The sequence below is a fragment of the Ilyonectria robusta genome (genome assembly GCF_021365365.1).
Source record: "Ilyonectria robusta strain PMI_751 chromosome Unknown BGZ61scaffold_3, whole genome shotgun sequence".
NCBI classification, from domain to species: Eukaryota; Fungi; Ascomycota; class Sordariomycetes; order Hypocreales; family Nectriaceae; genus Ilyonectria; species Ilyonectria robusta.
This window is the reverse complement of record NW_025764437.1, coordinates 1497292-1509787: the sequence shown is the minus strand read 5'-3', so window position 1 is coordinate 1509787 and position 12496 is coordinate 1497292. Positions and strand designations below refer to the sequence as shown.

The window sequence follows — 12496 nt, the reverse complement described above, 5'->3', positions numbered from 1 at the left end:
GGGTCAGATTTGGAGCTGACGACGGATGATCGGCGTCTGGCGTCTGGGCCCAGGGCCAGAGCAGCCCGGGCAGGGTCGAGACCAACTGAGAGAGAAGGGAATACTTGGTGCCGAGAGTCAGTGAGGGGAACAAGGCCAGCGATTGGGACAACAAGGCGGCCCTTGTCAAGGTGGAGAGCAGAAGCGGCCAGGGTCCGGGGAGGCAACATGCCAAGCCCATGTCCATACCATGTCCTTATCCTTGTCCCGTCTAGTTCATGGTCTGAGCCTGGCTGATCGAGATGGAAACCCGCAAGCAGCACGAGAGCTGTCGGGTTGCCGTGGGCAATGGGGAAATCAACATCCATCGCCGGACTCGGGATGGATATGGTGACAGTGGATTGCGCCCGATGGCACCATGGTATGCGACAGGTTTATACTTGCTACAGTTTGAGGATCTACGGCTACCTAGTCCGGGCTGTGGTGCTGGGCTTATCCGGGTGCCTGGGACACGCAGTGACCCCCTCCATGACCAAACGGGCCGATGAAGCGAGCGACGAACGCGGAGAAGGTGAGTGGTTGTGTGGGTGAGATGGTGGCTGTGGCGATGACGCCTATGGCAAGGAGGCCAAGAGGGTTGTAAATGAGAGAATTAGAGTCCGAGAGGCTATGTGGGCGGAGGAGTGGTTTTGCCGACTCGCAAAGCCCAAGCCCTGGGCGTCGTCACCGTCGTCGTCCTCGCCGTCACCGTTCGGTGATTTCCAGTTGTTGATCATCAGGCGGCCAACGGACGGGGTTCGGGGGAATGAGTTCGTCTGTTGGCAGACGTTCATTTCCCTCTGTCTTGGCTGCTTGCTTGAGGGGCCTCGGCTGTCCGTTTTGGTGAATGATACGGCACTGTCGGCGCTGGGCGCTGGGCGTGGACATGGGGCCTGGGCGTAGGCGAGGCCAGGGAATGGGCGAGGCCTGGGCCGTTGGATGGTCGCGCCCGGCCAACCCAGAGTACCTCTGGTAGACGATTAATTGCCCTTCTGCGCCGACGGGCTGGCGAAATCCATCTACATGGTACATACGGATGATTACTGATTACTTACCGTGTTCTGGGTGCAAGTTGGCGCTGTGACGAAGCGGGATTTTGATGTCCCGTCCCAAACTGTGTCTCCGGTCAGTGCTCCCGGTCAGTGTTCCGGTCAGCATGCCCCCGGTCCACACTGTTCGTGCTCTGTACTATCTGCGTAAATACATGCGCACTGCAGGATTGTCAGAAGAGATGATTGCAGCCATTCTGTTTCCGGACTTCTCCAGAACGGCCCATTGCGCATCTGAATCAGAACCGGACAATACCCCTCTCACCTACTTATCCTTTGCCTCTCTTCTTTTTATTCTCGGGGTACACTGCATCGCCGGGGCAGACTTTTTCGTACCGGGCTGAGTATGAAGTACAGTGCAGTACTTATCTGCGGCCGCTTCCATTCTCGTTGTTGGGTGGGCGCAGGGGACGCCCACAGGGTACTCTACAGGGGACTTCTACCCACAGGGCACCTCACAAGGGTCCCCCTCGATACTTTCCCGTCGCAACCATCCATTCCCATTCCCCCCATTCCTCCATCCTTCGTCCTCTTGCTCCGTCCTGTCTGACTGCGGTGTGTGTTTGCTTTGCTCTGAGACAAGACGCACACATCCATTGTTTTTGATTGCTTTCTTCTCCCCTCGCCCGGGCCCATATCGACGCCCCTCCATTGTCGCATGAGACAAACAAGGACCGCTTTTTTGGTCGCCATCTACCATCGACCACTTACCATTTCCCCCGCCACCGTTATCGTCACCGACTTCGCCAGACCCCAGACCGTCCATCACCGTCACCGACACTGGGCCTGCGCGCAGCTATCCACAGACCGACGAGACCGCCTTTCGCCCAATCCCTGCGCCCTCTGCTCCGTCTCCTCCACCAAACCCCACGTGCCCATGCACACAATGAGGCTGAATCTGGCCTAGAACGTCTTCACATTGGCTGCTTTCTCGTGGCTCCGTCCTGTCCGTCCTGTCCGGCCCCAGGCTAACTCCTGTCGCCGTCGCCGTCGCCTTTCCCGGGTCCCTCTCTGGTCCAGTCGTCGTCGTCCTCTCATCCCGTCCTGACCTGTCTCGTCTTGACCTGTCCCGTCCTGTCTTGTCCTGCCTTGTCCCTCTCTCTTGGTGTCTGCATCGCCGCCACATAGGCCAACGCCAACACCGCTCCGCCGCAGAGGCCGTCGTAATCCTCTCTGGACCTCATTACTCTTCCTCTTCTCCATTTCGCCTCGCATCCTCTCTCATCTGACCCCTATTTGCGTCTCGTCCGACTCTCCTGGTCTCTGTCTATCCCGCTCTCTCATTTCCCCTCTCCCCTCGCCAACCTCGCTCAATCCCGCCCCTCCCGATCGCCAAATACCCGTCCATCCGTCCCTGATCTGCATTTCGTCAGCCTGTGCAGCACCGAACTGCGCTTTTGTTTGTGTCGCCAACTGCACCCATTTCGCCAATGTATCTCGTGCAACCCGCCAGCGCCCTGTTGCTCTGAGCGGGCTGGGGATCCTTGGGATCTTCAATCGCTGTCTCCGTGCAACGGCGACATCAACATCGGGCTCAACAAACCCCGCGCGACTCCGCCTACTCTGTCTTCACGCGGCCTCGTCGCCGTCTCTCGCATTCTACCGCACGGGTCCTTGGGGCTTTGACTGATCCGTCTTCTCCCCTCCCATATCCCCAGAGAAGGCCCGCCTGCCATGGCAATGGCCTCGTTCTCCTCTCACTCCACCAGCCACCTCCATGGCCCCCTCCACGGCCATGCTAAAATCACCAAGGCTCGCAGCCGCCAGGCTGTCAAGCCCATCCTCAAGAAGTTGCAGTCGCATTCGCACTCGGAGAAGAACTCCCTCGACCTTGACCGCAGTTGGGATGAGCAGGCTCGCTTTGGTTCCTCGTACAGCCCTGGTGGAGACGAAGACTACGCTGGCGCACCGTATGGAGCCTCGTATACGCCAACTTCGACAATAGCAGCTGGCCATATCCCCCGACCTGTTCGTGATGTGAGCTTCTCCCTCTCGGCTACCGATGTTAGCAGCGGCGGCACCCGCTCCAACAAGTACTCGCACACCCGCTCCACCAGCGGCACTTCGCACATATCTGTTGCCACCTCCACAAGCGGCCGCAACGGTTCCTTCGTACATCCTTTTCAGCAGACGCCTCGAACATCGACGCCGCCCCTGTCCTACGCTAACTCGCTCGCCTCGCTCGACAACCCAACAGCTCCTCGCGACTACTCCCCGACCATCACCGAGGACGACGACGACATTGAGCCCCAGGTCCACCAGACGGCTCGCTCATTTCCCCTGCCGCACTCCAGCTCCCAACCCCGGCGGCCTTCGCTCGCCAGCCAGCGCACCAGCTCTTTGTCCGACATCAATCAGTCACTGCGTGCTACCCCAAACCCCCATCCCAGTTCAATGGCCGCCGCACGGAGAACTCACCGCATCGTAACCAAGAGCCGCTCCGACCTCCACTTGCACACTGCCTCTACGACAGCGCTTGACTCTGCTTCGAGCGCTAGCCCCCCCGCGTCCTTCATCTCTCCACAAATGATGACTGGTGCCTCCTCTGCTTCTGCCATGTCACCTCTACGCACATCCCTTGACGTGAATGGGTTCCGCCTCCGTTCCCGAAGTGAGGTCGACACCGCCTCGCGCCAGGACCACGTCCGTGAGGCCCGACGCAAGTTTGAAGAGAAAGAAAGGGCCAAAGAGGAGAAGTACGCTCGCGAGCAAATTCGTAAGCAAGAGCGTGCCGAGAGCAAGGGGGCCCATCGACTGGCCAAATCTTACTCGCACGGTCGCAAGACTAGTTTTGGTGGTTCCCGCATCTCCTGTGATCGAACCTCAAGCCAAAGCGATATTCGGCCGTCGGTATCGAGGAAGAATACCGCCACCGGACTCGGCGACAACGAGAAGGTCGCCTTTGAGAGCCGAGGCTATCATTCTGTGCCCACAGCCTCGTCGCCGCGGGCCAGAACTGAACAAGTGCATTTTGAGTCTACCCGCAGGAACAACACAGCCAAGCAAAAAACCAATGGGGCATGGACGGCCTTTGTTCTTTGGTTCAGAACTCGGTTACTGAAGATGGGACGACGATAGGCAATGGCTGTCTGCGTGAGCACCCGACACCACCCTGCTTTACATCCGAATTTACGACAAAAACCCTACTCCACGACACCCGAACAACTACACACTCATGATATATACCCCCCACGGCGTGAAAGGAGCGATTCACACGAAACCTGATTTTGCGCCTCAGGATGTGGAGTTCTCTCTTTCATCCCCAACTACACGGATTACGGCCTCACAGCGTGTTTACGATTGGGACCCTCGAGTCTCACGGCCGGACCGGACAGTCGTTTTTTGCTTTTGCACGGCGTTATAGGACCAATTTTGCATGTCCTGGATTGCATCTTAGGGTTTAGGGGTTTTGGGAACCCGCTTTCGAGTTTTGCTTCATACTTTACTGGTGTTTTGATTTTTGATTTATTCATTTGGTTTCTGAGGATCCATACAGCATTTGGATGGGTGACATAGGCGCGGAAGCGTTTCATGTCTGGTCTGGAAAGTGAACTTTGGATTGAGTAGACTCGGGCAATACAGGACATGATTTCGATCATCATCTTCATTAACTGTGACTAACACAATCACTGCGTGGGTACTTCTAGGAGCCTGAGGACCCCTCTGGTCATATTCACATGACAATCTCACATGATGATCGAGGCCCGCAGTTGTGACGTATTTCTGGCACAGGGTGGGGCACTCGGCCCGTCCGATCTGGGGATTGTGGGGATGGAGTCATGCAATTGATCCGGGGGTACCGACGAGGTCCGCCCTGACACTAGTCTGGCAGTGGCGGAGTAGAGCCAGAGATATGCCTGTACGGCGGAGTTTAGCGTCTCAGACTGGAGATGGCGATGATGTGAAGCACAGCAGACTCGGGGCAGAAGATTTTCTGTGACAAGAGTCGCCCCGTGTGGCGAGGTTGAAGTATAGTGTCCCATCTTACATGCCTGGAAACTTTGACTTCTGAACAAGTCACGGATTTGTTTCGTAGAGGATTTGTTTCATACGGTAAGTCTTGATACATGTACATGTCACACCCCGTTTCAACCCCAACAGGGAGAACACTCAAGATGTTCGTTTTGAAAGCCAGCATCACCCCTGTTAAGACCGCCTATATCTTGGATTTGGGCTTCTGAATATCGACTGGGGTCCACCAGGGAAACGCCGATGGCGCATCACTCTCCATGGTGGCCTTAAAGTCAGGTAGCCTCTTCTCAAGAAAGCTATCAATTCCCTCTTTGGAATCTGGGCCCTTGAACAAATCGTAGAAGATCTTGCTCTCGAGGAGATGGGCCTCTTCGGGCGATCCGGGACCGCGATATATCATGTCCTTCATCACCCTTGAGGCTACCCCGCTAACGTTGGATGCACTCTCCTCGGCGATCTTGAGCGCCGTGGAGAGAACCTCGTCTGGGGCGACAACCTCTGTAAAAAGATCGTCAAATAGATGATGTGTGGCTGGGTAGACAGCACCCGTGGTAGTTAGGTGTAGGGCTTTGCTGGTGCCGACCAGCCGGGGTAGAAAGAAGCTGCTGCAAGCCTCCATATTGAATCCTCGGCGGCCAAAGACGAAGCCAATCTTGGCGTCACGGCTGGTAACGCGGATATTGGCGGGCAGCGTCATGGTGATGCCCACACCAACGGCCGACCCGTTGATGGCGGCGATGACGGGCTTGGCGCAACGATACACGGCGAGCGCGACTTGACCTCCAGAATCGCGATGGGCGTCACGGCTGGGTCCAATGCCATGCGCCGAGTTGAAGTCCATACCGGCGCAAAATATGCGATTGGCGGGGTCGGAGGACGTCAGGACGACGGCCTTGACGCGGGGGTCTGCCGAGAGCGTGTCAAAGGCCCGGATGATGGAAGCAGCCATCTCATCCGTGAAGCCATTGCGGTCGGCGGGCCGGTGGAGCTTGACGATGATGACGGGGGTGACAGTCGGGGAAGAGGGAGGGTGGTGAGAGAACTGAAGGGTTGGGAGGGAGAAGGTGTTGTAGTTATCTGGGAAGGAGGATGCTGACGATGCCATGATGGGCGGTTGGACAAATGGGAGCTGAGAGGACGATGCTGAATGTTGTAGACGACTAGAGCACCTCTTGCAGTGGGATGTAGGCAGAGTAAATTCAAGATGAATATCCTTCGATGGGTGTGTTTTTACGCTACAAACAAATGTGGCCGGGTCTTAGATTCCTTTGGAGTTGAGGGGCAGGGCAGACATGGTCCAGCCGGAGCCGAGGTTGAATGCCTCTTGGGGCATGTATACTCAGGAGTCATGATGATTCTTGTGCCTGTAGTCGATTGACAGCCCAAAATGCGCGATCATACTGTGGAGTTTCCATTCAAAGCTATTGTTGTGCCGATTACAATTGTCTGGAATTGTTCAAATTGGATGCATTGATATGAAGCGTTCCTCTGGTTGTCCATGGGCCACGAAAGGATGATCGGATGCGCACAGTCTGTCTTCACAGTCTGTGCCAGTTACACACACTGTTCCCGAGACCAGCATGACTCAGCAGACCACGACGACAACCCGAACGAAATTCAGGGCGCCGGAGTCGACCACCAACGCAGCTCCACACCCGCGCCCAGCCCCAACTTCCAGCCATTCCGACCAAAGACGCAGCGCAACGCAAGCACCAGGAGCGCAAGCGATGAGGTCGCTGCCACACCGTCCCGACCATGGTCTATGACTGGGATGTGCACCAGAAAACATGTTACCAGCTCTATATCGACGAGGGCCGGTCCCTCGAGGACATCATGGACCATTTGAGGGCCGTCTATAAGTTTACTCCTAGGTGAGTCATTACGCTGCTAATTTGCGACTTCGCCCTGCTTCTCACGGTTTCATGCTCCCGCCAACTGCATGCACCCACTGTATCACCCACCAACAGCAATACATGGCTGCTCTGCTGCTGCACCGTCGTTGACCCGCCTCTGAACGACCGCCCTTCTCTATTACTCTTCATTCCTGGTCGATACACTTTTATGGCGCGTCTCAACTAACATAGCCTGATGTAGTAAACGGGCTTTCCAAACCCAATTTCGTCGTTGGAATTTCCCGCCAAAGCAGAAGCCAGCTCATAAGAATGACCGTCTCGTCAATCGCGTTCGTGACTTGTGGGAGAAGAATCTCCCGCAGCGGGAAATGCTGCGCGTGCTCAACGAAGAGGACGGCTTTGACATCAAGCCTAGGGAACTGATGCGGGTCCGCACCCGGAACCGATGGCTACTGCGTGTCCCCAATGGAGACAAGTCGAGGCCGTTGGAGTCGAACTTTTCAATGCAAGGGACCTTGGGCGACTCATCTCCGGCTGGGGATGGGGATTCGACTCTTTCTATCCCCGAGGACCAGGGAGTGTCGTTACAGCCAGCTTCGGAAGCCATTGCAGACTCAGCCCTAGAGCAGCAACATTTCGAAACCTCAAATCCTCTTGCCGACAAGGACGGCAAAAAGAAGCGGACAAGGAATCGTCAGCCAACCAATCCTATGGGGTCGCCATGCCGGTTTCCATCGGAAACGACAATTGATGAGGCTAGGGTGATACTCAACCTCGAAGTTGGGGTCTATCGAGAGATCCGTTCAAGTTTCCAGGGCATTTGTAAAGAGGAGGGAGTCAGCAAAAAGACCATTGCTGGGGTCGACAGGTGGGATGCCGTCAAGGACCGACTCATTCACGAGTGCCCTCGGCTCCAGCAAGTCATTTGGGGTTCCGATGAAAACCTGGAGGCCAAGCGACTGGCACTAGATGTCATCTGTACCGACGTCACAAAGCGCATGCGAACGAAGGACGCCCGAATGACCCTCGCAGAGGCCAAGAACGCACTGGGGGTTAACCCTGAAGAGTCGCGTGAGATTCGCTTCGCCTTCCACCAGGTGCTCCGTGACGCTCAGTTTACGTGCAAGTCCGATGCCACACCACGAGAGTGGGAGGAGTTGAAGCGGCGTTGGGTGGAGAAGTCAGTACTAATCAAGAACATGGCGACATTTGGAACAGATCCGGCCTCTCAACATAGGGCTCGGGCACTTGAAGTTCTTGCGAGAGATGTGATGAAAAGGATGAGGGATGACCGATCTCGTAAGGGATCGATGAAAAAGGAGCTGCAGCAACTAGAGTTGCAGCCGCAACCTCGAGGAGAGCTGCAACAGCAGCATCAAGAGTCACATCATAGCACAACGCCCCCTCTCACTGCATATGGGATACCGGAGAGAAGAACTTCAAGATCAAGCCAAGTCGACACTTCGCCACAGACGGAACGTGTTGACTTGGGTGATGGGATGGGGAATAACAACTTCGACGCCATGTCGGAAGTGTCGCATGCCTCCCAGATGCCGTTTGCTCCCCCGGCTGGGTCTATTCCAACACATATGCCCATGTCGCTTCAGTCACAGTCGTCTAGCCTTTCAGACCCATCCAATGACCTTCCACAACCCCACCGGGTGTTGGGTTCATCAATGCCAACGGCAGTGCCCCTAGACTCTCAGATTGGGTCGTCTCTGTTCCTGGCAGCGAACACCCAGGCGGCATTTATGGACCAGCAGTATGTGCAACAACCGTACGCAACCGCAGCCGCACCGTCTAACCCGGTGTTCCATGCGGTGCCGCCGATGTCGTCGGCTATTGCGGTGTTCCTAAGGCTGCACCCATCGTCGACATTTGTGACAAACCTAGGGCTGTGGATCGCGACGTTGACATCGCAATCATTGCAGGAGCTACGGCACACAGCGGTAGAAAAGTTCCCTGGGGCGCTCTGCGTACGGATTGAGGGAATTGTCAAGGATGGCAAGGGCGCGGAACTACCGCTGCAGATAGAGGATGATCAGGAGCTGGGAGCATACCTAGCGCATCTCCAAGGCGGGACCCCGACATTTGCAGTTCAGCTGGTCTGGAAGACTTGACGATGGAGGCGACTGTTGCGGGCGGCAAAGGATGAATGACACAGTCAGGTTGGACAAAAACGGGCGTACGGAGTTTTCAGATTCGGTTGATACCACAGAGTGTGATTGGACGGAGAAGGATGTTGGGAATGTCAAAGGGCCGAGGAAATGAGGGAGCGGACTTGGACTCCGTCAGGTATTTGGAGGATTACAGGAACAGACGTGCGCGTGTTGGTGTACAAACAGCGAGCTAATGCACTGAAGCCAAGACAAGACTGCAATGCCGGGGTGCCTTATCCCTGTGAGGAGAGAAGAGGGGCCGACGGCCGGAGGCGGAACGGCGACGGAGGTGACCTCGGCCGCGGGAGGTGTGGAGGGGTCCTATCATCTATGGCGAACGTCACGTTGAGGAGATGAGAGAGGAGGAGAGAGTAGCAGAGAGAGCGGGATGCCGATGCGGGGAGGGATGGCTAATTAATAATTGCACAGCACTGAGCACGTTATGTGATGCCTCCCACCCTGGCTCTTGCGTGCTCTGGGGAAGGAATTGGGAATTGGGAATTGCTGCGAACGCCCACTTGAAGGGCGACATAAAGCCCACTTTGGGAGTCCGATCTTACACCGTATTCGTAACTAGTAACAGCGGCAGAGCGACAGACGACAAGAGCACGAATACTCTGGCTCGGTGTTATTCAGCCGCAGCAAAACAGACCCTTGTTTTGGGACCCTGGAGAGAGCCAAGAAGAAGGGTCCCGGGGCCGGCCGGGTCAGGGATATGCGATCCATGTACTGCTGAGCGTATCATGACGTTCAATCTCATAGGGCATGGGATCTGATATGTGGGAGTACATACAGCATCTACTGTAGACTGTAGGTAGGGAGCGCTGTAGGCAGCTCGGAGGTGGGGAAACTTCAGTGGGGCTCGGGGCTTGGGCACCGCTTGCTTCTCGCGGCGCTTCAACTCCGTGCCGAGAAATTTCCCAGGTTCCCAGGTTGCCAACCATTGCCGCGCGCCGCAAGCCTTAAGCAGCTCCGAAGCCGCCCAATTCTCATCGGCCAGCTCTCCAATACCCTCTCTCCTCGCCCATCCCGCCCCGGCTCGACTCCTGCTCTCCTGCCGCTCCTTCCATGCCCTCGATCCCTTGACCGAGCTTGCGAATTGCCCCCCCAATGGCGTCCCTCCAGCTGCGCGCCCAGCGGACGGCTCTTCGGAGCTTGCGGGCCTCGAGCGCCAGATGCCCTCGACTCCCCGCCCTCGTCTCCGTTGCCGCCGCTGCGCGCTCCTACGCCACAGAGATCGAGCCCGAGAAGCCCAAGGCTCCGCGCCAGGGCAACGAGGCCAAGCTCGGCCGGTCGTTCCAGGGCCAGGTCATGGGCAGCATCGGATCTCGGTTGCGGCGTGAGCGCGAGCAGCGCGAGCAGTACGAGGAGTGGCGCAACATGACGGATCCCTCAAGGAACTGGATGATGACGTTTGGTGAGTTCTTTGCCTCCTCCCCCCCTTGTCTTGGATTCTGTGGCGAAGCTGCTGCGGTTGGAGACTCAAGACGGCTAATACGTATCACCTCAACTAGTCTTCCTCTCCGGTGTTGGAATCTCATACTGGCTGGGCACATATTGGCCCACCGAGGCCGAACCCGTCTCGACCCTACCGCTCTCCAAGACTATAGCCCCGAAGCACAATACCAAGCTCGAGAACATGCAGGCCGCCTGGGCCGACTTCGTCAAGATTGTCGGCAAGGACAACGTCAGCACCACCGAGACTGATATCGACCATCATGCTACCTCTAACTGGTCCTCACACAACGCCCACGCCGACGACCGCTCCTTCTGCGTTGTCTACCCCAACTCCACCGAGGAGGTCTCAGAGATTATGAAGGTCTGCCACCGGCGCCGCATTCCCGTCGTTGGCTACAGTGGCGGCACCAGTCTGGAGGGCCACTTCACCCCGACCCGCCAGGGCATCTCCGTCGACTTTGGCCGCATGAACAAGATCATCAACCTGCACAAGGAGGACCTCGACGTTGTTGTGCAGCCGGCCATGGGCTGGGAGGCTCTTAACGACCACCTTGGCAAGGAAGGTCTCTTCTTCCCCCCGGATCCTGGCCCCGGTGCCATGATTGGCGGCATGATTGGTACAGGCTGCAGCGGCACCAACGCCTACCGCTACGGTACCATGCGTGAATGGGTGCTCAGCTTGACCGTCGTCATGGCTGACGGCACTGTCATCAAGACCCGGCAACGGCCCCGCAAGAGCTCCGCAGGCTACGATCTCACCAAGCTCTTCATCGGCTCCGAGGGTACCCTGGGTCTTGTCACCGAGGCCACTCTCAAGGTCACCGTGAAGCCTGAATCCACCAGTGTTGCCGTCGCCACCTTCCCTACGATCCGCCATGCTGCTACTTGCGTGAGCAAGGTCGTCGGAAAGGGCGTCCCCGTGGCTGCTGTCGAGATCCTCGACGACAACCAGATGAAATGCATCAACGAAGCCGGCATGACTTCACGCGCCTGGGCGGAGGCCCCCACCATCTTCTTCAAGTTCGCCGGTACCCCTGCTGGCGTCAAGGAGCAAGTCTCCCAAGTCCAGAGTTTCGCCAAACAGGCCGGCAGCCAATCCTTCGATTTCGCCAAGACTCACGAGGAGCAGGACGAGCTGTGGAGTGCTCGCAAGGAGGCCTTGTGGAGCACCATGGCCGTCAAGAAGCCCGGTGACCGTGTTTGGACTGGAGATGTCGCCGTGCCCATGAGCAAGCTGCCCCAGTTGATCGAGGAGACCAAGGAGGACATGGCCAAGAGTGGACTGTTTGCGTCCATTGTTGGCCACGTCGGTGATGGCAATTTCCACAGTAAGTCTCCCTTGAGGCGCCTTGTTGCGTTGTGACTGCTAGCTGACTTATACACTAGCTATTTTGCTCTACAACGACGCCCAGCGTCACAAGGCCGAGACTGTCGTGCACCGCATGGTTAAGAAGGCCGTTGAGATGGAGGGTACTGTGACTGTAAGCCCCGTCTCCCCTCTCCAATCCCCTTTTTGTCGAAATTCAAGCTGACCGCGACTTCTTAGGGTGAACACGGTGTTGGTCTGGTGAAGCGAGACTACCTTCCCCACGAGCTCGGCGAGACCACCGTCGACGCAATGCGCCAGATCAAGAAGGCCTTCGACCCGCTGTGCCTGCTCAACTGCGACAAGGTGGTGCGCATGCAGAAGCCCAAGAAGGGCGAGGTTGAAGAGTGGTAGAGCCTGTCCCCTGGAATGACAGAGGAAAGGACGGGGCTCCCACGGGATGTGAGTTGTGGAGTTAACGGGTACAGCTGCATATGCGAGTACATGTATGATGAGAGGGTTAAAGAGCGTGGAAGGATATTAAAAGGATACCACCTCTCACCGGGGCTATTTTGTGGATGGGGTAATTGACTTTTTTTGGGGCACACCTCTTGAGTTCCAAAAGCAGCGGCCTTGTTTGTTGCAATGCGATGGATTTATTCAGCTTTGCCCTCAGGAAGG

General features: G+C 56.8%; 4 protein-coding genes across 4 annotated transcripts; 3 read left to right on the top strand and 1 right to left on the bottom strand.

Moving 5' to 3' along the window:
* Nucleotides 1-2741: 2741 nt before the first annotated feature.
* Nucleotides 2742-4145, top strand: BGZ61DRAFT_490643 (uncharacterized protein; the record flags this gene model as incomplete). Its single annotated transcript, XM_046250352.1, has 3 exons — nt 2742-3071; nt 3102-3424; nt 3458-4145. 3 exons carry the CDS (start codon nt 2742-2744, stop codon nt 4143-4145), a joined length of 1341 nt encoding a protein of 446 aa, XP_046109565.1.
* Nucleotides 4146-5105: 960 nt separating this feature from the next.
* On the bottom strand, nt 5106-6275 carry BGZ61DRAFT_443105 (ClpP/crotonase-like domain-containing protein). Its single transcript, XM_046244827.1, has one exon. It carries the CDS (start codon nt 6142-6144, stop codon nt 5224-5226), a length of 921 nt encoding a protein of 306 aa, XP_046109564.1. The 5' UTR covers nt 6145-6275; the 3' UTR covers nt 5106-5223.
* A 519-nt stretch (nt 6276-6794) lies between these two features.
* On the top strand, nt 6795-9012 carry BGZ61DRAFT_528069 (uncharacterized protein; the record flags this gene model as incomplete). The annotated part of the gene is made up of 2 exons (XM_046253198.1): nt 6795-6910; nt 7134-9012. 2 exons carry the CDS (start codon nt 6795-6797, stop codon nt 9010-9012), a joined length of 1995 nt encoding a protein of 664 aa, XP_046109563.1.
* Nucleotides 9013-10161: 1149 nt separating this feature from the next.
* Nucleotides 10162-12229, top strand: BGZ61DRAFT_342459 (uncharacterized protein; the record flags this gene model as incomplete). Its single annotated transcript, XM_046239508.1, has 4 exons — nt 10162-10468; nt 10566-11837; nt 11896-11990; nt 12056-12229. The coding sequence occupies 4 exons, from the start codon at nt 10162-10164 to the stop codon at nt 12227-12229; spliced, it is 1848 nt and encodes a 615-aa protein (XP_046109562.1).
* Between the last annotated feature and the right edge of the window lie 267 nt (nt 12230-12496).

Excerpts from the sequence above, each read along its gene's own strand:
- BGZ61DRAFT_443105 (XM_046244827.1), bottom strand. The coding sequence starts at position 6,144 with ATGGCATCGTCAGCATCCTCCTTCCCAGATAACTACAACACCTTCTCC.